The sequence below is a fragment of the Corapipo altera genome, unplaced genomic scaffold (genome assembly GCF_003945725.1).
Source record: "Corapipo altera isolate COAL_440 unplaced genomic scaffold, ASM394572v1 71, whole genome shotgun sequence".
Taxonomy (NCBI): Eukaryota; Metazoa; Chordata; class Aves; order Passeriformes; family Pipridae; genus Corapipo; species Corapipo altera.
In genome coordinates this window covers 6,361,882-6,387,375 of record NW_020884916.1, presented here as the reverse complement: position 1 = coordinate 6,387,375, position 25,494 = coordinate 6,361,882, and the positions used below count along the sequence as shown (strand labels likewise).

The following is a 25,494-nucleotide window of genomic DNA, read 5'->3' as shown; positions in this document are numbered from 1 at the left end:
CTGTGATCTCTGCTTGCATTGGCACATGGATTTTATCGAGGGTTGTGCCATGAATAGCTCAAATCTCCCTTTAAAACCTGGACCTGGGAAGTTCACAAAGGCTGAGCAGCTACAGCATCACCTCTTTGTGCACAAAGAAGGAGTGCTGGAGCTCTGATTCCATCCCATAGGGATCAGTGATGTTGCTACATCTGCAAGAAAGTGTCTATGTGAAACCAGGAATTAAGATTGGAAGCGAGTGGGGCTGGAGAATATACACTGGCAAATCCATAATGTTTGTTTGGCTTCCTTGGAAGGTCATGGTTTGGGCAGGGATGTGGTGTGTGTTTGGGAGGATCCTTAAATGAGCATGTAGAAATGCATGTTGTCCACTGCTTGGACAAGATCTGTGGTGTGTTTCCATCAGAAATCCTCAATGAGCAGCCAAGGCTCCCTGTGCCCCTCTCGGTGCCCCCCCCTCTCTGCCCCTCTCAGTGCTCCCCCCTCTCTGCCCCTCTCCCTGGCGGTGAATTCATCACCTGCAGATCAGACCTGTGGTCTTTAGGACTTGCTTTGCAGCTCAGGAATCAGCCCATGCCTGGGATGTTGCTGCTGTGAACTTCCCTTTGCCAGGTTTGATTGCAGATCTCGTGCCACAGGAGTGCTCCTTCATGCCGTGGCTGTGGTGGGAAGCACCAAATTCCATCAGTTGGTTCTCATGGAAACCTTTGCTGAGGGAAAGGCAAGTGCAGGTTCTCTCTTACCTGCTTGGCTCTGTATCACATCGTTCCTAACTGTGTTTTTACCCTTGGAAATTGAATAGTTGGAATCTTTTTCTTGCAAGCCGTGACAGACCGTGGCTACACCCACCAAAGCTCGGTGACCACAGTTAATTCACCACGTAGGGCCACCCCAGGGACTTATCCAGAGAAGCTGTGGCTGCCCCTGAATCCCTGGAAGTGTCCAAGGCCAGGTTGGATGGGGCTTGGAGCAACCTGGGCTAGTGGAAGGTGTCCCTGCCCATGGCAGGGGATGGCACTGGATGGACTCTAAGGTCCTTCCAACCCAAACCATTCTGGGATTTGATGATTCTACACTCTGTGACATGAGATACCTGGATGTCAGACCTGGCTGCTGCCAGCTCTGGGAATCAAATCCCACATTTTAAGGTATTCCATGGCAGTCTGTTGCATGATGTGCTGCTCTATTGGGGGTTTTTAATCCTCCAGTCTGCTTTCATCTGTAATCTTAGTTTCTCTCCAACACCTTTCTTTTTAAGAGGTTTTGTTTGTTTGGGGGGTTTTGTGTGTGTGTTTTAGGAGCACTTGATTGCAGGATAAATGTAGCTGAGTCAGAAGCAGCATTGGAACATAGTGGCTGCCTGATGCCTAAAGATGGAGGATGGCTTGAAGCTTCCTGGAGTGGTTATATTTGCAAAAACCAGAAAGTGGAAGAAGGTACAGGCTGTACTAATAACATTCTTTGGGTTACTTTGCCTTCCCAATGCTTCTGTCTGAAATAACTTTTGGAGGACAGAGTAAAGTTCAGGATTGCATTTGTGACAGGCACATGGACCATTTTTGTCTGTGATTTCAAATGCTTGGGCTTATTAGCTGAGTTTAAAAGATAAGACATTAATTACCTACCTCTCTGCTCCGTGGCAGGCTGAAGAACACCTCAGTAGTGGAGGATGTATCTCTTTCACTTGTTTAATAAAAAAAATAAATTAGTGGCTTAAAACTGTCTGGCAAAAGAAATTAGGAACAGAAAATGATCACATATGATTATTATTTCAGTCAAATATTCCGAAGCAGCAGGAGGACACCCCAGTTCTGTTGAGGCAAGAGACCCCCTGTGCAGCTGCAGAACATCCAGGTGCAGAAGAGCCACATCCCTGGTTGCTCAGGTTTCATTCCTAAAAGAAAGGCATTTTCTAACAAGGATTAAGGATTTTCCTTTACAGAAAAAAAGTGCAGGTGGGGGAAAGGTGTGTCATTGTACACCAGGTAGTGAAATACCTCCTCAGAGCAGTAATTTCAAAGGTAAAACCCAAGTCTGCAGCTGAGGGAGCTCTGTGTTACTGGGAGTGCAGCTCTTAATTTAGAGCAAAAATAGGATTGGGCACCCCCTAGCCTTAGTTTGAAACTGGGCACCAGCAAAGTGTGGGAATGGAACAGTTTGTCACAACAGGGTTCATCAGCCTTGGAGGATTCTTCCTAAACAAGCCTGGCCTGCATTAAAAAGGAAAAAAATAATTATATAGGGCCCATGTAACACGTGCTTACAGTTCTGGGTCGCTCATGGTGGTGCTACTCTGAAGTCCTGGGTGCTGTTTGGAGTCGTGTGTGCATTTTCCATGTAAATTTGGAACAGCCTGGCTTCTGGTGTATTCATTTCCCCAGTTTTAGGGGATTTACCAGCTTTTATCAACAGGCTCAATAGGAAGAACGTTCCTGGAATTGTGAGTTGGTACCAGGGAGAAGGTTTTGTGTTTGGAATTGTGCATAGAGGAGTGGATTTAGGAGTCATGCTTGGCTGCTGAGCTAAAACATGCTGTGACACTGTGATCATTGTCCAAGCAAAACAAGTGCAGCAATAAACACCAACATTAAGGAGCTGGAGAAGGGGTGTTATCGGGACGTGTGAGTCAGCAAACAGTCCTGAAAACAGCACGTTGGCTTGAGGAGAAAGCTGAGCACCAACAGAAAGGAGTTCTGCCCCGATCATTGAGATTGCTGCATATAGAGAAGCAAATTTCTCCTTAATCCCTGTGACCCTGAGGTTGTGCACCTTTATCTACTGATCCCAGTTTTAAAAGTGTGTGACAGCAATTCCTGGGGTTGATGAGCTGGTTCCAGCCTGGTGTGAACTGGGGGCTCAAGGTCAGAGTGGTTAAAGCACAGGGCAGAATTTAGTCCTCAAGTGATAAATGAAGGTAAGGCCACGGCTTCAGTGGCATTAGAAAAAGGCTGGAAGGCTTGGCTGAGGCTTCCTGACCTCCTTGGCTCTCATCCCTGCTCCTGATGCAGGGATGGCAGTGCTGGGGGTGAGGTCAGGCCGTGGTGTCTCTGCCCTGGCACAGCTGGGTTGGACCTGGGCTGGAACTGGGTCACTCTAAAACGAGCCCTGTCCTGCTTGGCTTTCAAACAGCACAACTCCGGGGGAATTTTTAATGGAGTTTGTTTGTAGTGATGTGATCAATGCAGCCCCTGACTGTGCTGGTTCACAGCCCCTGGGAGTGGGAATCACTCTGACTGGATTAACAGAGGGACCCCCTGGGTGCTGTCCTAGGGCTGTGGGGGCAGGTGGGCTCAGGGCCCAGCCTGTGCCTGCTCTGCAAGTTGGGACATGTCTCTGTGGGGACACTCAGGCATGTCCTGAGTCTGCCCCTCCCTCCTGGCCATGCTGACACACACCTTTAGTGCACATGTGGGGATTTGCAGTGTGAGTGAGGGGGGGCACAGATATACCCCTGACCTCTGCAGCCCTTGTGGTGTTGGGCTCTGGCCCTCACCACAGGGTCCTCGGTAGTTTCTGGGGTGTGAAGGAGGAAGAAAAGGAGAAAGGCAAGGATAAAGGGGAGTCCAGCTCTGCTGGCCAGTGTGTTTCCCTAGGGCTGGAAGGGGATGAGAGTCCATCCTGCCAGTGGAGGTGAAGGAGCAGGGTTAGAGCCATGGGTAGGATGGAGGTGAAGGAGCAGGGTTATGGCCATGGGTAGAATGGAGGTGAAGGAGCAGGGTTATGGCCATGGGTAGGGTGGATGAAGGTGAAGGAGCAGGGTTATGGCCATGGGTTAGATGGGGCAGAGCCAGGGTCAGACCTGCACAGCACCACGGCAGGGTCAGGCTGGGAGGGACAACAGTGGGTCACCTGGTCCCACCTCATCCCAGAGCACATGGCACAGGGTTGTGTCTGGAGGGTTCTGAAATATCTCCACTCAGGGACACTCCACAGCCTCGCTGGGCAGCCTGCTCAGTGCTTGTAACTGCACAGGGAAGGAAGTTCTTCCTGATAGTCAAGGGGAACTTCCAGGCATCAGTTTCTGCCTGTGGCCTCGTGTCCGAGTGGTTGGCACCATGGAGCAGAGCCTTCTTGTCACCCCTCCTTTACATTTTTATACCTATTTTTATTTATATTATATATATATTATATATTTACCTCTATATATGTGTATAAATATATAAATGTACATTTATTAAGTACATATGCATCATATTTAAATATATATTTCCTATCCTTATTGTGTATACACATAAATATATAAAATATATATTTACATATTATGTATATACAAATATATAAATGTGTATTTTCTATGTTTGTGTATATGCACATAAATACATAAAATATATCTTTATTATGTATATACACATCATATATAAATATATATTTTCTGTGCTTATATGCATATATACACATAAATATATAAAATATATATTTCTGTGTTATGTATATACATATATTGTATATGTATAATTTTTAGATATATTTAGACATTCTTATATTTATATTTATATTTATATTTATATTTATTTTAGACCTTCCTTAATTTATATTTTTTACTTATTATTTTTATTTTATCATTATTATTTATTTTATGATTTATTTTTTTTAGACCTTCCTTCGTTTATATTTCTGTGTTTAGACCCTCGCCCAGCCGAGCCGGGTGCTGCTGCCCATCCGTCCCTCCGTCCCTGCCCATCCTCCGCCCTCTGCGCGGCCGGGGGGCACCGGCAGGAGGGAGCGGGGGGCAGCGGCTGCGGGAGCCGAGAGAGGAGGGAGGGAAGAAGGGAGGGAGCGAAGGAGGAGGAAGGAGGCACCTGCGGGAGGAGGAGCGGGGCCGGGGAGGGGCTTGGCAGGAGCCGCAGAGCTGCGAGCGCATCCCCCGAGCCGAGCGGAGCCCGCGGGGACCGGACCCGCTCCCGGAGCCGGGCGGGGACCCGAGCGGGGCAGGTAAGGCACCCCCGGCCCCCCGAGGAGGATTTTTAGGTGCCTGCGCCCACTTGTTGCTTCGTAACTCGCCAGGTATTTAGTGTGGGAATTAGTGGCTCGGGCTGGGGTGAGGGGGGTCCTCTCTGGCCGTGCAGCAGGGAAGAGATGCTCGGCACACGCTTTAGAGGAGGGATTAGGGGAAAATTCCTTACTGTGAGCGTGGGGAGGCACTGGGAAGCTGTGGATACCCTGTCCCTGGTTCAAGGCCAGGTTGGACAGGGCTTGGAGCCACCTGGTCTGGTGGAAGGTGTCCCTGCCCATGGAACAAGAGGGTCTTCGAGGTCCCTTTCCAAACCGTTCTGGAATTCTGGGAGACTTCAGACCCTCTGGTTGGTGCCAGGCTGTGCAGGGGTGCCCTGCTCAGGACTGATCCCACGGAGGAGGGATGCAGGGGTGATGCCTTCAGGGTGCTCAGATGACTCCTGCTGTGGAGGGGCAGCCTGGGATCGTGTTTGTAGCCAGAGAAAACATCCCTGATGTCACTGATTCCCAATGACTCTCTCATCTGACACCCTGGCTGCGGGTTGTGACCTGTGTTCTTGCTGAGAGAGAAGATCCTGGGGGATCTGTGCCCTTGGGCAGGTTCCCTGGCTCAGTGGTTGACTTCTCTTGCCAACCAGAGACCGATTAAATTAACATACTTCCTCCTCTCCCTCTCCTTGCTGATTGTTTTACTTCTGTTTCCCTTTAACCTCTGACTCGAGGTCTCTATTGCACCTTACTGTGCACCAGGTCCATAGTTGTAAACTGTTTTATTGGATTTACTCTAGGGTCATGGGTGTGTAGGGAACCAGAGCTGTTAAAGGGAGCCTCTTCTGTGTCCGGGAAGATTTGTGTGCGGATTCCCACCCAAATCCCAGGGGAGAAGGAGTTCCAGCGTGCAGCCCCCTGCAGTCAAGGGACCTGCATGGTCCTGGGGCTGCAGGGCTGAAGATCACTGCTTCCCTCTGGGATTTATACCTCCCTCCCAAAGAGGCAGTTGACAGATGGGAATGTCTAGAATTTAAATTTCAATAGATTTTTGCATATCACTTTATCTTTTTGTCTTGCCTCCCTCCCACACTGGACATAGAATGCATTCCTAAGCATTAATATTATTGATGCTGTTGTGCAGGAGAAAGGGGCTTCCTATTTAAAACTGCCAGCCCTTTGTTTGCTGGAGCCCTGGGGCAGGGGATGCACACTCTGGAAAAGAAAATTCCCAGGGAGAGCTGTTACTGTGATCACAGGAGACACTTTGCAAGTAGCCATGGCTCGTCTGTTCGTATTTGTCCAGAAAACCTCCTAAAAGCCATAGTCCATTTTAAGAACTAAATGCCCTGCAGGATCTGATTATTTGTGACAGAGAAGACAGGAGGCCTCCCCTTCCCTTCCCTTTCCACTCTTCCCTGACCTCCTTTGTTCTGGGCACCACACAGGCATGATAAAAGAGGCTCATTTGAAATCAAAGCTCTGCACTGAAAGAGAATATAAAGCAGGAAAAGAATATAAAGCAGGCAAAACAATACATTATCTGCATTCCTAAGTCTTAAAAAGCAGACTTAATTCACCTCAAATCCCCAAACTATTGGGCCCAATTTTCACTTTCAGTGAAGTTTTTTACACTTCTTTAGCTGTGTGAGAAGGAAAAAGGCCATTTTCATCCTCTTTTAGCTGTTGTTTACTGCCAGTGCTGTGTAAAGTGACTGTAATGTGAATGAAACTCCTGGCTGTGGTGTGTTGCCAGTCCAGGTGAGTGGCAGTTTTGCTTCCAAAGGCAGAATAATCTCAGGGGTTAAGAGCTAAAGTATGAACAGGTTCGTGTTGTAAACAGGAAAAGAACCAATCCGGGAAGGGCAGGTCAGCGAGGTTTGGAAGTCACTGCTCTGGGCTGTGAACAGTTGCCCTCGGGCTGGTGGAAAGGGAGAGAGGCAGCTTTGGGAAGGGATTGGGAGAGTGAAAAGGGCTGGGATGTTCCTTCTCCTGCTGGGAGCACCACATACCTCAGGAGAGTCTGCACCAGCACTGAGGTACCAGCCCAGGAAAGGGAGGTTGTGTGCTTTGACTGCTCCTTCTGCTTCCAACATGGATTGCTCCTGCCCCTTCCCAATGGAATCAAACTTCCCAGTGTCTTCCCAGTTGCTTCCTTCCCAGTGTCTTCCAAGGCCTTGCATAAGCAAACACCCTGTTCGGGATCTGCCAAACTCCTCATTGTTTCAGCTCCTGTTGTTTGTTGATTCCTGTTTGTTGATTCCTGTCGGATCCATTCCCATCCCTCTCCTCCTCCCCCTGCCCAGGCTGGAGCTGGGGGAGCGCGGCCGCTGCTCCGCTTCTCTTGCTTCCCAATCCCACCCCGGGCTCAGCTTTGAGTGGTGGAGGGACTTGGGAAGGCTTTGGGCTGTTTGTGTGTCCAGAGCACTCGCTGTGACTCAGGGTCAGCCTGAGGCACTTCCAGGGGTTTGGGAGATCTCCAGTTAGCAGCAGGAGTGGGAATGGTGTGGGTGCTGCAGCTCCCCCTCGGCCCTTGGGAAGCCCTTTCCTCAGGGAAGGAGCTCATGGAGCACACGGTGGGAGGGCAAAGGCAGTTTGCTTTCAGATCAGTGTGACTTTAGGGACAGGCAGTTCTTGACTTCTCTGAGGCCATGATTGCTGGAGATGGGATGATAATATTTTGGTTTAGATTGTATTAGAGGGAGGTTGAGGTGAGCCACTGAGGAATTCCAGCTGTAGGGAGAGCCAACAGCTGCAGTCATCACCAACAGGGAATGTGGAACATTGTCATCACTGATGAACTGGAGAAACTTCTGACAGAGATGAACCTGCTGTGGTGTCACATAATGGCTTAGGTGGCATCTTGGCTCTCGAGTGTTCTGTCTCCCTGATTTTCAAGTATCTGGAGGATTATCCAGTGCAGTGACCTGGTTGTTGATGTTGATTCTTACCTGGTTGTCTTTAATGCTACTGCTTGAGGTTCCAGAAATTTGCTAACCAGATGGGCCACATCAAAACAGCCTCGGGGGTTGTTCTGAAATAGGGTTTCTTCTCAAATTATGTAGATTGTGTAAGTATCAGAAGTATATCCAAGTTGCAGCATCACATTCTCTTTTGTGTTAATTTAGTGTTGCACAAAGGCACATTTTGATGTCAAGTCTCACATTTCTGGGTGTGGTGTGAGGTCAAACAGTCCTGGTATCTCAAAGTGAACGTGGGTGGAAGGCTGACACCATCTCCCTGATGGGCAGATCTCATGTTTAGTTCTGCCTGTGATAGCACCTGAGTCAGAACATCATTTTTTAAGAGGATTTTTAATCTCCAAGGTAGGCGAGATAAGCAAAAGGACTGCATTAAACTCTGCTGGAACACAGGGATTTAGCAAAATGAGGTAAGAATGAAAGAGAAAAAAGATATTTCAAGTGTCTCTTGATATTTTTCTCCCAGCTTGTTTCCTTTGCTCCCCTTGTCTCCCAGTCCCACTGCTGGCCCTGTGACCTCTTTGGGTCACCTGAGCTGCTGACCCTTGTGTGTTGGCTGCCCTCATCTCTGTTGGGTTGTTAACGATCCCCCTGGTTTTCCAGTTTTGGGCTCTGATAACTGTTTCCTTTGCACTGCAGCCCCATCCATTTTTATTCCCAGTGTCACCCTGAGGCTCAGGAGTTCCCTGACCCAGCCTGTCCCTGCTGCACCGTCACTGACACTCTGTTAGTCAGCACTGCTTGATTTTCCCAAATACAATTCAAACTTGTTAATAGAATTAATAGACTGACCTTGTCAGCCCTTGTACCTTTGGAACCTCCCTCCTGTCTCAGCCCTCAGCTACATAAATAACTGATCTATACCTCCTAACCACGTAGCACTTCCCTTGGAGTAGGTGTGCTGGCCTTCAGGGATGAATTCAGAGATGTCCTGGGCTCTGTTTGTTCAGGAGGTCAGGTTGTATTATCTTAGTGCTCCCTTATGACCTTAGAGTCTGTGGAAAGATTAGTCATGTCTTTAAACTGGAAAGTAAAACAGATGTTTTGGTATCAAACATAGGTGATATGCTTTTGCATCTGGCTCAACTGGTGGTTATCGTTCTTATCCCATTTTAAACACTCAAGAAATTTGGCATAAGAAGATGGAAACGGGTTTTGCTGTTGTAAATAGTTCCTGGTTCTTAAATGTATTTTCTCATTGCCATGAAGAAACTTCTCCAGGCAGTTCAAGCTGTGGATCATCCTCGTGCATGTCACTGCAGATAGGTGATTTTGGCTAAATGAGAGCTGTCAATGTGCTTCTGAATTTGCAGTCTCCTGTCTCTGGAGGAGGAGTGATTAGACCCAAGTGCAGCAGAAGCTGAAGGTGTTGTATAATCTGGGCATGCAGGAGCAAGGAGGAAGTTTCCAGGCTGGTGGATCTCTGGTGCCAGATGTTCCTACGCTGACCAAAAGGAGCCAGTGCTCCAATCTGAGCCAAGGGCTGATGTTGGAAAGGACAAGGAGGAGCTGGAGTTGTGCTGAGATGTCTGCAGACGCTGCGCCAAGGGTGGCTGCAGGAGCCTGGGCAGATGCAACACAAAATGCAGCTTCCTTAGCACCAGGCTTTGTAAAGAAACACAACCAGCACTTACCAATGACCTTCTTTGCTCTCCATGTGCATGGGCCTCTTGTGGTAGCTGGAAGTGTGTCCTTGTTCTTGGCTGCTTCTCATCATCACAGTTCATTTGAATGGTTTTTATCAAGTGAAGCTGAAATTAGTCATGTTTAACATCTTCCATGACTTCTAACACAGAGCCCAGCCTAAACTGATGGCAGCCTGGCACAGACTAAATGCTGCAGCATCAGAAAACACACCAACATTTTGATTTCATTTTTCTCTTCTTTACAGCAAATCAGTCAGTTCACATTCATGAAGGTTATTGGAGATAGAGGGATATTTTTGAACTCTCATACCTATGGAATTCTAAAATAGGTCTTGGAAATCTTTATGCCCAGTGTAGAGATTAGTGAGATTATTGATGTGTTGGTTGGTCCTTCCTCAAACCCAGCATCCTGCTCAAGGACTCCAGGCTGATGCTTGGTGGTGCGTGGTTCCACATTCTGGTTGGGGTTTTTAGGGCTGTATAAATTAGCTTCCAAAATAGAATGTGCTGTGGCAGGAGGAAAGGAGGAAAATGTCTTGTTGCTAAGGAACATGACAGAGAACTGGGAGATGTGACTCAGTTCTTGGCTTGGTATCATTTCTCCTCGGTGAGATGTGGGTCTGCAGAACGTGTTTTTCCAAGTGAGGGGATGCATATTAAATATATTTACTGATGTTTTGGGGAGGGTCAGGATAACTGATGCTGTGTGGGGACCCAGCTGAACTCACTCTGCTCACGCCATTAAATGTGCCCTTGAGTGTGTGCAGAATCTGTGGCAAAACCAAGCCCAGCTTCTCATCTCCTGATTCTGCTCTTTCTCCAAAGGAGTCTGTTGCTGCTCTTTCTCTCCCTGCAGCAGTTTAATTTTAGAGGAGAATGGCTCTGGAGGGGCTCAGAGCCTGGAAACATTTTGGCATGACTTGCTGTAAATCTCTCTTCAGAGAGGATGGATTTCACTTTTGGTCTGTGATCCCTTTCTTTACAACATTCCCACACCTTTTTCCATCTTTGATTCTGGGACTGGTTGATGCCATTTGTTTGTGTGTCTGGAGCTCTGTAGCCACACGTGGTGCTGCCTCTGAGCTCAGCGGGGGCCAGCTGGGTGCTGTGACCTGTGAAATCACTGGGAACCACAGGAACAACAGCCTGCCATGTGCTGGGAATGTGGGTCAGCAAACAGCCTCCAAGATTGTTCTCGTGGAATCAAAGTTTACCAGCCCTGCATCAGAAAATGTGATGCTGTGACCCTGGGAAGGGGATTTTGTCGAGGCAGGAGTGCAAACCCAAAATATCAGTGCTGGCAGGTGCCCTTGGTTTGTGGAGCAGGGGTTTGTTTTCCCTTAAAAAAGGCTGAAAAGGCTGGAGGGGACAGGCAGAGGGTTTGGGAAGCAGGCAGAGGGCTTGCCAGGATGTCCTGGAGGAAGCTGCCGTCATCCTGGGTGGGGCTTAGAGCAACCTGGTCTAGTGGAAGGTGTCCCTGCCCATGGCGTTAAGATGAGTTTTAAGGTCCCTTCCAGCCCAAACCATTCTGGGATTCTGTGATCCTGTTCAAAATCTGGTCTTTGGGAAGAGCGGGGTGAGTCAGGTGGGAGATGCTGTCCCATCCTGCAGGATTGACTGGATTGTATTTTGTTCTTGGAGCCTTTGCCTCTTGGGGTTTTTCTTGCTGAAAATTGAAAGAAAACACCTCTACAAAACAAATTTGGGGGCACAGTAAGGCTGAGTTTATTGAGAGGTTTCTCCTTGTTTGGTCTCCATGATCAAAAACCAAGCAGTCGGCAGCCACTGCTCTTTTCCATCCTACCTTTCCTTCTGTTGCCAACACTTTGGGCAATGGTAATTAAATATTACATTGTAATTGTAATTCAATATTACATTCTAGAAGTGGTCTCTGGAAGGGTTTTATGGCCAGACATGATAGTGCTGCAGTTTGGGCTGAGGCACGATGGGTTGTTGGGCTGTGCTCTGCTCTTAGGGCTGTAAATCCCAAGGAACTGCTCCCCTGAGGAATCCACAGGGGCACAGGAGGCACCAGGAGCTCAGGGAGCAGGTCTGTTCCTGGCCTGTGTCCTCCACCCCCTCACCTGGGCTGCTCCAGCTCTGCCCTAAGAGCATCAGGGGCCACAGATTATTCCTAATCCGGGTCACGGCAGTGGCTCAGCTCCCAGAGCAGCCTCAGGGACAGGTGTGGGGACACAAGCAGTGCCACCCTGGGCTCTGAGCTTGCAGGAAGGCACTGCAGTCCTCAGCAGGAGGATCCCTGTGGGTTCCTGAATAACTCAGGAGGGCATGTTGTGCTGAACCAGAGCATGGAACTGCCTGAGGAGCTGGTGGCTGACAGGTCTGTGCCGTAAACAGAGCAAATGCTGCAGGGCCTGAGGGTGAGGGAGCCCTGCTTTTAATGAGGTAATTGTTATTTAATAGTTTTTATCCATGTCAGGAGAATTTTGGGCCTCGCTTACACTGCCAAAGCTGGTGGTGAAGCATCAACAGCACGGCTGGGTCGATAAATGTCCCTCAGGGAGGCACCGCGGCACCTTCCCAAACCACAACAAACTACCTGGCACGAGTTTCCCTTCTCCTTCCCTGCCTTCCCACTGTGGGAAGGCTTTGGCCAGCACAGTTATGTCAGCTGAGGGGGGAGATATTATTCTTGCTCCTAATTGACACATTTGTGCCAGCAAAGCTCCAGCAAAATCCCCAGCCTCAGGTGAAGTTTTGCATTTGGGTTTTGGTTGGGGTTTTTTAGCAGCCAGGTTATATTAGATGGAGAATTTGTCTTTGCTTGTTCAGGCCAGGATATTGAGACAGACCTGCCTTTCTGAGGAAAAGCAGCCCCTGCTCCTTCTAGGCAAGTCTCCATTTCTTGGTAAACAATGTGTTTTATAGTGGTTAAATCTGAGGTGGAAAATAATAGGAATAAATGGGATATTGGTGTAGTTTGGCTTGCCTGTCAGTTGGTAACTCATCAGCATCTCTGGGGAGAGCAACCATTAAAAATTATCTCTTAGTGGTGCTGGTTTCTGAGTTTCTGTCACACTTGTCAGCCTGAACACCTTGTGTGGAGACCCAAGTTGGGAGTGGAGCAGATGGATCACATCCCTGCTTTACTACTGGGACAATAAAGGTAGGAAAGGGCTGATTGGTTTATCCACATCTGCTTAGTTTGTAACACTGGTAGATTTGTTCCTGGTCCAAAGCTGGTGCCTTGATTCCCTAATTTCCCTGCAGTCACCAGTTCTGGGTGCAGGACAAGTGTTTGTGGTGCAGCCGGAGAGCACTGCTGGCACTTGTGGGGCAGCAAACGTTGGGGACCAATGTTTTGGAGCAGAAAACATGGATTCTGCAGGAGTCCTGGTAGCCCTTGGCATTGGTGCTTATCTAGAAGCTGGGACTGCTCTTCTAAAGCAGCTTCATCTGTTCATCAGCTCCATCTAAACCAAAATGAATTAATGAATTCGTGAATTACTCTCTCAGGATCCATCATGGTTGGAGGGGCAGTGATACCAGGGGGCTGGAAAGCAGCATGGAGAGAGAGGATCTCACCTTTCCCTGCAGGAGGGCAGCTGCCAGAGCTCATGAGCAGAGCTGATCCTTCTCACACACCTACCTGCTCTTTGTTCTTTTAATCACCTGTCAGCACAGACAGGACCGCTCGGATATTCTTGCTGTTCTCTTGTTCTTCCCCACCCAGGAGCAGCCTCACGGCTCTCAGTGAATCATTCCTGTGTGGGTCTAACACTCTGAGCCTGGGGTAGGCTGAGAAAGTCTCCTCCAGAGCAGGCAGTGACTTGGGGGTGAGGGAATGTGTGACCAAGGAGCCATTCAGACCTTCCAAGGGGCTGTGGAGAAGGGAATTTCTGGGGACCAAACCTGCCCTGACAGTCTTGGGCTGCTGCACCAGTTCCCTAGGGGAGGGAGTTTGTAGGAGTGTGATTAATAGTGCAGAAAACAAGACAATTGTTTTAACCTGCACTGAGTGGCTTAAAGGCAGAGCAGATTTGTGTTTTAAAAACTCAGGTCACTGGTCAGTGAAGTCAAGCATCAGTTCCAAGCCAAGTCGTACATCTCTGGATCATGCAAGTGCATCCATTGCACCTTATCCTGTTTTTAGGGCCTGAGGTGACACCCAAAAGTCACTTGGTGATCTGGTCACCAGCATTAATAGTAGAATTTCTGCAGGACTGGAATTAGATGCATTTTTCTCCATTTAAAATCCATTCTCTGATGGGCTCATTTTTCATTAAGTCAAGCAAGGCACTTCATGAAGAAATATACGTGGAGTGTGTCAAATGATTCAAATGAACACGCAGATGTTAATATTTGCTTTATTGGTGTCAGTAAATGCTTTATTTGTCTGTTTGCCTGTTGTAAAAGTGTCTGTCTCAGGTCTCTCACCTCCAGCAGTGTTGTCCAGCAGCCTGAGGGTGCTAACTTTTGGAATTCCACACAAGTCAGGATGAGACTGTCTCCATTTATCCTTGAGCTGGGCTGATAGGAGATGATAAATGAGCCCTCACTTTCCTGTGATGATGGATACAACCAAACCCCATCCTAACTTTGTTTGGCATGTCAGCACAATCTGTTCCTTTATTGTGTGTAATTAAAAAAACCCATCAAACTGCAAACACTCCTTTAATTAAAGCCCCCACAGCCACAGTTTGTCATGCTCAGTGCTCTGTGTTTGTTAAATGATCTGGGTTTGATTGCTGAGGATGCACAGTGGGGTTGGGCAGAGATTTTAGGGTTTCAGGTGTTGGGATGGTGCTGAGGATCAGGGTGGTGTCACATTGCTAAAGGGGACTTTGTGCAGAGGGAGAAGTTTGCTCTACTCACATATGTGAGTGGAATCATGTTTATTATATATATCATGGCTAGGCTTCGCGAACGAAGATTTGGGATTATATATATAAATATATATAAATTGAGAGACTGCATCAATACCTGGTAAAATAGAGGGGGAAATACTCAGCTGTGTAAAGGGATTAAACCATCATGAAGTGGTATAACTATGTTCTTGGGACAAGGTTTTTCCTGTTGCCTGGTTGAAGAACCCCCTGTGTGAGGTGTTTCTCCAGCCATCTCTGTTTCTCTGTTGTGCTGAGTCCCAGTTCCAGAGCTGCTCCCTGGATTTCTCCCCGTGAGCAGTGGTGACCATGAAGGGATGGGCCTTTGTCCTCAGGGGTCATCCCTGCCTTGAGACAGCATTACTCTGCTGATTTTTGATGACAGTGTTTGTGGGTTTAGTGCAGATGGGATATGTGGCTGGTTGTCTTTCCTCCCTGGGATGGGAGGGAGGAGCAGGGCAGAGCCATTGCTGGTGCTGCAGGAGCCTTCACAACTTCCTGGGCTGTAAAGGCTCCCTTAAAAAGCTCAGCCCTTTATGCCCAGCGATTTGTTCTCTTCAATAGAGCTCTTCTGTTGAAGTTAAACTGCTTTTAAATCATGTACACAATGGCACTTTTGTCGGGGAGGCCTCTCGCTTTCACCCAGGGCCTCAGGAAGAGGGGTTGACATTCCAGGGCATTGTTCTGCTCCCATTCAACCTGGGCCCAGCCTCTGCTCCCGAGGTTGGCTGTCACCCACTTCTGCCCTGCCTGACTCTCCTTGTCCTAACACTGGGAATTAAGCTCTCCGGAGCAGGGCTGGATGGTTTTGGCAGAGGGACCTGTTTTCCCAGCAGGAGGTTTGGAGGGAGGGTCCTGGGCCACATCCTCCTCTCTTTGTAGGTTCTTTTGTGTTTGTTCTAGAAGGGGATAAACTTCATCTCTTCCATCAGCTACTTTAGTCATCTGTTAAATAAAACAAAGTCAGTAATGGGCTGCCCAGAGAGGTGGTGGGGTCCCATGCCTGGAGGTGCCCAGGGAATGACTGGACATTGCACTCAGTGCTCTTGGCTGAGGGACAAGGTGGTGTTTGGGCAAAGGTTGGACTCAGTGATCTTGGTCTTTTCCAATCTCAGTGACTCTGTGGTTCTGTGTTTTTATTTTGTGATGGCTTGAGCAGACTGAGGGGGTTAAACAGCCTGGGATGGCCCAGCTGCAGGAGGTTCAGTGAAAGCAGAGGTATGCTGGCAGGGCAGGTACAGCAATGAGAGAGCTACAAACACCCTCAGAGACTGTTAGTCATCCATTTGTTCCAGAGTTGCCTTTCACTGTTAGAATGAGAGCCAGTAACAAAGCATTTATTCCTGAGTGTAGATTACAGACTGTGTTTGCACTGGAGACGACCAGCTTTTCTAGTTTAGCCTTGTTCCTTTTCCAGAGATGAGAATTCCAGCTCCCAGGTGCTGCCCACTGTCCGAAACAGCTCCCACCTGAAGCTGCTCTGCAGATAAACGTGTCTTTGTGTTAAATTCCTCCCTTACAGCTCCTGTTAATTCTGCACTAGCCAAGGATTACAACAAAAGCCAGGTCTCTGTTTAGTATTGAACCTCAGAAAAGCTGTTCCTGTAAATAATTGTTATCAGTGTTACTACAGTTCTTACGTGCTCTGTAGAACAAGTTCTGCCCAAGGCAGTCAGATCTGAAGTGGTTGTTTTGTTTTGTTGTGCAGTGTCCAAAAAGCACGGGAAGCTCATCACCTTCCTCCGGACATTCATGAAGTCGCGCCCAACGAAACAGAAACTGAAACAGAGGGGGATCCTCAAGGAAAGGGTGTTTGGCTGTGACCTGGGAGAGCACCTGCTCAACTCTGGCCACGATGGTAAGAAACACTCTACTCCTGAGCTCTTCCTCCTGTGGGAATCTCATCTCGGGGTGGTTGGAACCACAGAGGGCTGAGGGTGGGTAACAAAAGTCGAGGGGGAAAGGGAAGCTGAGGGGAATGAGGAGAAATGTTGTGGTTTTGCGTGGGAAGTATCGTGGTTCAGTGTGGGAGCACTACAGATGCCTGGAACTGCTGAAGATGAGTTTTCAACCTCTTGAAGTCTTCAAATAATTCTTTTTCCAGGAAGATAAGTTTTATTTATACATCGGTGTCAGTGATTAATTAACAGGTGTGTTAAATCTCTGTATTTCTCTAACTTGATACCTTTGTATGATTCCAGCACAGTTCACAGTGTAAATCCTTCTTCTGCCTTTTCCCTTGATTTCACAGAATTTACAGGAATTAACTGGATATTATTTTTCGTCCCAGCTTACTTTTCTCTCTGTTGTGGTGAGATTTCTGGATCCCTTCTCAGTCACTTTCCCTTTCCAATCACCCCTTTAGGGAGACAGAGGAGAAGAGCTCTCCATTCCAAGAAAACTCTTCCTGGGATCAGCTTGGGTTTCACGTGCTTTTTCCTCCCCTCCCCCTGGGCTGTGCCCAGTCCAGGCTGTGCAGGGGAGGTACCTGGAGGTGCCAAGGAGCAAACAGAGCACTTGGATGCTGTCACAGAGACTTGGACGCTGTCACAGGTCACCAGCCAAGCTCGTTCCATTGACAGCCACGCTGAGGGGTGTTTAGCAAAGCAGGATGGAGCAGCCATGGGCTTACGCGGGAGTTAAAGGCATCAGGAAATCAGGGATGGAAGTAACATCACTGTCTGGCTGCATCAGCTTGGTCTGTTTGGTGGTTCTGCTCCTTGCAGAGGGTTTGCAGCAGTTCTTGTGCCTGAGTTGTTCATCCGATGTCTCCCAGCTTTTGTGTGCAGGCTGAGGGAGAAGTGATGGGACATTTGGGGCAGGAAGGGAGATTCTGTTGTTACTTCAGACTCCTGGTTCATCCAGTGCCTTTTGGAAAAGGGCTGGCAAAGGGCAGGGAGCTATTTCATGCACTTTTTCCATGCAGTTCGGTTGGTAACAGCAATGTGCATTCCCTCCCATGACACAAAGTGTTTTACTACCAGTTAGTGAATAATATGAGCTTGTTCTTATGGAATCAGGGCTGTGGGAAGGCTCTTTTCCCTGTTAATTGGAACCAGTAGGGATCTTTACTTCTGGGGCTTGGAAAGCATCAGAGAAGCCAGAACCTGGCTGGTTTGGAGACAGGAACAGAGAGTAACTCCTGTAAGAGCTGCAGCAGGAGTTGGGAATTCACACCATGGTAACTATGGAGCTGGGTTTGTGTTCATGCTGTGGGAGCAGCCTTGCAGGGCAGGAGCCATGCCAGCAGTGAGCTCATTAGTGGGAGAGGGAACATTCCCTTTATCCCCAGCCCTCTCCATTTTCATGGGCACAAGTCAGCCATAGCTGAAGCTTTGCCCTGCCCTCTCTTCCCCTGCCTTTAAGGGTACGTGTTTTATTTAGCATTAGAAGACACATCCTGAGCTGAACTGCACTGTTCTAACCCAGTGTTTGACAGTCTCTGGGAGCTCTGTCCTTGTCCTGGTCACTGCCCACTATCACACAGGATGGGGTGACTCTGCCTGAACTGTGCTAATGAGGGCCCTGCAGCTCAGAAGTCATCACTTGCTTTCCCTCTTGATTTAATAACTCTTTCCTAACTCCCTGGAGTGCAGCAGATCCAATTTGAGTGTTGCTAACAGGGGCATGGCTCCATTTCCCACAGCAGGATTGTTGTTTTCTGGGTGATTCAGCTCCTGACCTGTATTCCAAGTGACGTAATCCCGGGATGGGTTTTGTGGAGACGTTTCTGGGGCCCTGTGAACTGAGCTCTGTGCATGCACAGCATTTTAAGACCCCCTCCTTCTGTAGCATTAATGTGGCTCAGTCCTGGAGCCAGAGGCAGTGCTGACCTGCTGAAAGGTGTCAGGGAGACCCTGAGGTGAATTAGAGCATAACCAGCGCAAGGAATTTTCTGGGAGCACAGAGAACACTGTGGCTGAAGTCTGTGTGTGGTACCTGCTGGCGATGCTTTGGGATCACAATCTAAGTTCAGAAGAACAAAAAGAACCCAATATATTCATTGATTTGTTTAAGTGAATTCTAGTTTTGGTAGGTCAGTGTCCAATACCCAGAAATATTTAGGAGGACTGAAGGAGCAAATGACACCAGGCCCAGAAACTGGAATGAGTGACGTGCTGACATTGAACCAAACTGGAGTTACTTTAAGAATTTTATTAATTATCAGCTTTAGGAAGCTGATAAAGCCTAAATTCTCAAAAATGTGCTGTAAAACATGAGTTTTGCAGTCATGAATATTTGAAACTTTGCTTGTCTTTCAGGTGGGAATTGGTGAGTGAGAAGCGGAACGAGAGAATAAAAGGGATGAGGACAAAAGCTGCAATAGGTGTAACATTTTTTAATAAAGCCTCTGCTGAGGCAGCTGGCTCAGAGTGCTTAGGCGGGAGAGGAGTGTGTTTGCTCTGTGCCCAGAGGGGGACTGACAAACACGGAGATGTTTTAACCTCCTGCAGTACCTTGTCTTTCTGTGGGCTCAGCAAGTCTCCGCTCGTTCTGCAGCCGTCCAGCCTCGCTGGGAGGGAGAATAAATTGCCATGAGCTGCACAGGAGGAAAGTGATGCAGAACTGTGACCTGGTTTGATGGTACAGAGCAGGATCCCATCCTGCAAAGGTCCACCTTCAGCACACACCGAGCTCTGACCTAGCAAAGCCTTTGTTGTGGTTTACCTGAGGTTTTGGATTGTGGTTTCCCTGAGTTTTTGAGGTGAAGCCAGTACTGTCCCTGCTGGCAGGTGCCTCTCAGGCTGGTGGGACAGAGCATGCAGCTGATATTTGGGACAGGACGGTCTGTGCCCAGAGATTGTCCTCGGGGAGGGTGTCTGGGTGAGGTGGGATGGATGGAGCAGGGGCTGGTGGTGCTGCTGCCTTGGTTGCTGTTGGTGAGGAGGTGGTTGGTCATTTCCCTCATTGTGCTGGGTGGATCTGAGCAGTGACACTGAGCAGGAATAGAGAGGGAGGCGAGGATTTGAACAAGTGTTTGCAAGAGCAGTGTGAGGGACGAGGCACCTTCAAATCCTCCTGTGTGCCTGGTGATTCATGGTGGGGATTGAGGTGATCTCTGGGCAGTGTCCTGGGGTTTGGTGTGTTTGTTGTTTAATTCCAGTTTGTGTTGTGCTGACACTGAGCTCTCCAAACAGTGCTGGAGCCCCTCTGGGGTAGGAGTGCCACCTTCTGTGGTGCCCAGCAGTCCTTTCCCCCAGGCCCTGGGAGAGCAGTGAGGGGAAGGAAGCATCACTGTCCAGTCTCTCAGGTGAGGTTCTGAGTCATGGGCAGATCACAGGATTATTTTCCAAAATCATTTGTGTTCCAAGCTGCTTGGGAAAGTGGGAGTTAGGAGCCTCTGTGCTCCCGGTGTATTGCTCCCAGTGAAAGTCTCAGCAGTCAGTGCCTTGGTTCCTCTCCTGTCACATGTCAGCACTGAATGATGGGCTGGGCCCTGCAGGAGTAGAACTGGTTTTGATAAGGAGGGATTTTGAGCTCCTCTGTTGGGTCTAAATCTGGCACAGCCTGTGGTGATGCTCCCTTCAAGTATGTTGGTTTGCACAATATTTCTCCAGTCGACTCTGTCTGCATCCCATCCCAGTCCTTACTCATCCCTTGGCTCCTGCTGGGGTTAGATCCTTCCCCTGCCAGGGTAGTGTCAGTTGGAAGCAGCCCAGGCTCAGCAGGGAGGATCTGTTTCTTCATCACCCTCAGAGGTGCTCCCAGTTGGTTTGGAGCTGTTCACACCTGCCATGGTTTGGTTTTCCAGAATCACGGGATATCCTGAGTTGGAAGGGACTCACAAAGCTCATCAGTCCAACCCCTGGCCTTGCACAGACACCCCAACAACCCCACCCTGTCCCTGAGCATTGTGTAAACACTCCTGGAGCTCTGGCAGCCTTGGGGCTGTGCCCACTGCCCTGGGGAGCCTGGTCAGTGCCAACCAGGCACTGGGGGAAGAACCTTTCCCTGAGATCCAACCTGACCCTGCCCTGACTCAGCTCCAGCCGTTCCCTCGCATTCTGTCACAGTTCTCTGGAGCTGTGAGATTCAGTAAATTCACCCTAATCCCTGACTCCTGAAGAGACCTTGGTCTTGTTCCCTTTGTAGGTAGATATTCTTTTTTCCCCCAAATTCTCCCGAAGGAAACCAAACAGGCCTTAAATTTAGCTCGAGCCCAGTGAGAAGGCTGTGCTCGCAGAGGGTGTTTGCTGAGCGTGGGAGCTGCTGAAGTGCTGCATTGCAGCATCCGCTCCATGGCCTGGTTCGTGCCTCGGAATGTTTCCACCCGGAGCTCCCCCAGAGCCCAGGATGTGTGACACGGGTGGGAGAGCAGGGATGTGAGGAGGGATGTCCCGCTGGGCTGCAGAGGGGCAGTGCCTGGGGAGCTGGGCACGTTCCTGGAGCTGGTGGAGGTCCCAGGGTTACGGAGCTGCAGTTCCGGGGCCGTTCTGCTCCCTCGGGATGGGTCAGCAGCACCAGGGAAAAGCCACAATCCCCTCGTGGGAAGGAGGGAATCCTGAACTGCAGCACAGGAGGGGTTACTGTACTTCTTATTCAAATGCTCTGGGAATGATGTGCTGGGATTGCTTAGACTGCAGCGGATGGGGTTTAGAATCCTACCTGTTCTCCCCACCAGATATTCCTGTCGCCTGGCACTTGTTGGGAATGACCCTTTCGCTCCCAGTGTTTAGACCAGAGCACAGGCTTAGCCCTGGTGCACCCCAGTATGGTGATGTAAAGTGTTCACCTCAAGGGATAATCCATCTCCACAGCCCAGCTGCATCCAGAGGATTTTGTGGGCTAAAAGCAAATGGCATTTTTTGTACTTCATGTCTTGGTCACATTGATACATCCCCAGCTTCTGTCAGGGGAAAAGATAAACTGAGAAATGGAACTTTTAATTGACAGGTTTCCCCCTGGTGAAGGATCTGTGCCTCATTTTTGTAATTACAAAATACCAATAATTTTTGTAATTACAAAATACCTGGTCACCAGGAAGAGAGATTGGCTTGTTGCTGAAGACATAAATGCCTGTGAAAGACAAAGTTTACTAACACCTGATCTTCCCTTCTGTCCTTCCTGTTCCCCACGTTTATTTGTAATTAACTTGGGCAGGTTGGGTAAGATTAAAGAAAAACTAAAATGGAAGCTGAGACCTTTCAGAACTGTGTGTAAGGTCATGTTATGGCAGACTGGGAACCTCCATCCCGTTATTTTCTGGGCATTAGGGATGGGTTTATTCTCCTGTGCTGGTTGTGATGCTCTTCAGACAAGCTCTGTAACAGCGCCTCAGGGTTTCTGGTGCCATCAGGGCTTGTCTGGGGTCCTCTGGTGTTCTCCATCCTTTGGCACCCTGGCTACATCTGGGTGATGGAGTTGCCTGTGATGATAATTTATGGCAGATTTGGGTATAGGGAGAACATTGTCACCAGAACAGAGAAACACAAGGAATGAGATCTTGGCATCCTCCTGGCAGGGATCTGTAAAGATCTGATTCCCCTTAGCTCAGGAATAATCTGGTAATCTGAATGTCATCCCTCTAGTTCCTAGTGTTAATGTGAAGAGCCTCTTTTACCAGCCAGTAATTTTCATTATAATGAAGGTCTGCCTGGCTGGCTTTGGATCTTTGCCATCCGTGAAGGAAGCCTTGATTTGGAATTCAGGACAGCTGAGTCTTACATATTTAGTAATTTCAGTTTTTCTTGATGTTTTATTTTAACTCTGAGAGGGTAAATGTAACCAGTTTCTTTACCCTGTTAATGCTGGAGAATGAACTAGAACATGACAAACAAGCAAAGCAAACTTTGCTGAAAAGTAGAAAGTTATAAATATTTACAAAATATTTTTTTCTCCTTTCTTCCTTTAAATACTGTCAGTAACTGTAAACACAAGGTGGCCCCTGAAATCCATTTATATTGACAGGACTAGGGGGAATGGTTTCAGACTGAAAGAGAGTGAGTTTATATGGGATATTGGGAAGAAATCCTTCTCTGTGAGGGTGGGGAGGCCCTGGCACAGGTTGCCCAGAGAAGCTGTGGCTGCCCCATCCTTGGAAGTGTCCAAGGCCAAGTTGGACTGGGCTTGAAGCAACCTGGGCTGGTGGAAGGTGTCCCTGCCATGGCAGAGGGTGGAATGAGATGAGCTTTAATGTCCCTTCCAACCCAAACCATTCTGGGATTCCATGTTCTGAAGGCCCAGGTGAAATCCCTGCTCATGATGTCCTTGCCAGGGAACTGCTTTGCTCCAAGGTTGTCGCTTCAGAAGGACTTCTCAGCATTTGCAGGGCTTCCATGGGGAATAGATCCTCAGTTTGTACCTGCCCATGGCAGCACAGCAGCCTGGCCTGGAGTTCCCAGCTGGGTTTGGAATTGTTGGCACTGGAGTGCTGGCAGAGCCCGACCATGGCTTTGTTTGAGCAATAATTCTTGCTCCTGGGCAAAGGGTTATTGAAGTGCTGCCTGAGCAAGGCAGGTCGTGTGTGTGACCTGCACCATTCCCTCAGAGGGCTGGAATTGGCCACAGCCTTTCCAGGGGCTGGGGGGGATGTTGGCTGTGCACAAGGCTGAGGGTGTGTGTTGGATGTGTTCACTCTGTGAACGAACCCTGGGGGCAGTTTTGTACTTCCAGGAGGTATTTTCAGAGGATCCAAACTGACAGGTTTGAATGGGAACTGAAAAGTTTCAAACCTTCAAGTAGGTTCAGCTCTGGCATCCTGCTATCCTGGTTTTCCTTCTGTCTCTATTTTTAAACATTTCTATGCCTAGAGGAGTTCATGATTAGGACATAAATCAGAGTTTTGAAGGGTTTGTTTGCAATTCTCTTTTCGACTGAGACATTTCTTGTGTGACTTTGGCAAGTCCTTTAAAGCAGGATTCATGTCCTTTACTCTTAGGCATCGAGCTGTTATCCAGGGATGTCTGGAGGGTGATCACCTTCTCTACCATAAAAAAGTGGATCCTAACTTCTCCATTGGCACAGCAGGAAAAATAATGCATCATTTCTCATCCAGGAATTTTTGTAATGCTCTCCTGGATAACTGGGTTTTGTATATCTTCATATATATATATCTTCATATGAGGCTGCAGCTCATAAATCAGGGCTGTATCCCATGTTTCCTGACAAGCCCATCTAATGCAGCTATTGAGGAAACTGGAAATCTCCCTGTTCTGCCTCCCTTAGTAGTGTATATGTGTATATATATAAGTTTATGTTATGCAGTGAAGACATACTGGCCTGTCTCAGCATTTCCACTTGCACCTGAGCCCATGGCTCTGTGCACACATGGTGTAAATGAGGGGGAAATGGATTTAAAGTTGCCCTCTGGGGCAGTAATTCAGTGGAGCTGTTGTGGCTTGACAAGCTCTTTGAGCTCACAGGTATAAACCATCCCCTTCCCTCCATCCTGCTGTCCTGGCTGTCCCTTTTTTTTAGGAGAGTTTATTGAAACCAGGCAGCCTCACATGTGCCAAAACCAATTTTCTTCTGATATTTCATAGTTTATGGTAATTTTTTATCCCAAATCCATCTCCAAAGGACACGAGCAGTGGCCAGAGCTGCACTCAGAGCTCTGGCAGGTGAGCTGGGAGCTCAAACCGGGCTCTCCCACACTTTTGTGGCCTTGGGGAACGTGTTTGTTATCTCCCATTCCATCTCCAGGCTTGTAAAATCAAACTGACAGCCCATATCTGCCCTCAAGGTGCCACAGGGCAAATTCCTAATACCCATGAGGTACTTGGGAGATTGGGAGTGTGATATAAATACCAATAGTATTCATTCCAGTTTTGTAGCAAATGTGGATAGTGCCTTCCCAAATCTTCGTTCGCGAAGCCTAGCCATGATGATTCATTCCAGTGTTAGCACAGGTGGGCATGTGAGATCCAGTTGGGAATGTCTGTAGGAATTAAGTGAACTCACCTGTGTGATTTCTCTATATTTGTTGTATTCTCTGGTTGGGTTTGCATCCCAAATCTGAGCATTTCAGGTGTTCTGGAAACCAGACAGTGCCAAATTCACCAGAATTCCCTGTGAATTGGGGCAGATGGAGTGGTTTAGGTACCTAAATGTGCCTTTGGATGTGGTGGTGTTGGCTCTGCACATCCAGCCTCGTGTGACAGCAAAGGTGGATCCAGCAGCCTGGAAAAAAGGGCAGGAGTTGACCCAAAGTGGAGACGAACAGAGAACATTCCCCTTCCTGCAGATACTGCACAAACTGAACACAAGTTGAGACGTTCAAAGGCCAAGAGCTTTGAGCTATTTTGGGCAAATTTCCAACCATAACAGGCACTGTTATTGCTTCACCATCTGCCCTCTGAATTGCTGGAGCTGGAGGTTGTTGGGGACAGGGTCAGCATTACAAAGGGGGACATGGGGGCCCCGTGGAGATCCCTTGTTTGGGGGACATCCCTGCAGAAAGGGGCTGAGCAGGGAACACAAGCCTTTGCTGTTTAAAAAGCGAGAGTTTCTCTTTCCCCTTCTCTCTCCCCCTGCCTGCAGCTGTGAGGAGAGAATTCTTTGTGCCTGAGTGACCCAGAGGACAGCAGGGAGTTGAAAATTAATTTGCATTTCGAAACATTACAGCTGTGGGGGGAACAAGCACGAGGGAAAATGTCACAGTCAGTACAGGAATTGCTTGTGCTCTTATCTTGCTGCCCTTAGCAAGGGGAGAACTTTTTACCCTCTCAGTTGCAGTGAGTGTTATTGATCTAAATAAAAAACTCCAGCACTCAGGCCAAACTTGAATGTATTGTAGTATTTTATTGGATAGTAGGGAAAATTTCTTCACTGAAGGGGCTGTCAAGCACTGGAACTGCTCAGGCTGCCCAGGGCAGTGGTGGAGTCCCCATCCCTGAAGGGATTTAAAAGCCCTGTGGTTGGGGGACATGGGTCAGTGTTGGCTTTGGAGGTGCTGGGGAATGGTTGGACTCAATGATCTCAGAGGGCTTCTCCAGCCTTAATGATCCTGAAACAGTAAAAACCAACCCCAGAGAGCTGGCTGGACAAAGCCTGGGCCATGGATGTGCTGTACAACACGTCCAGTCTTTGGTGGAAGTGCATTGAGCTGCCCTTGCAGCCCTGAGATCCCAAACTGGAACG

The 25,494-nt window shown here is 48.5% G+C and overlaps 1 protein-coding gene across 1 annotated transcript in view; it reads left to right on the top strand.

Moving 5' to 3' along the window:
* Window positions 1-25,494, top strand: part of ARHGAP32 (Rho GTPase activating protein 32) — a 183,308-nt gene that overhangs the window by 130,835 nt on the left and 26,979 nt on the right. The window contains 1 exon segment of the mRNA XM_027655496.1: window positions 16,124-16,273. Coding sequence (XP_027511297.1) covers window positions 16,124-16,273 — 150 coding nt within the window.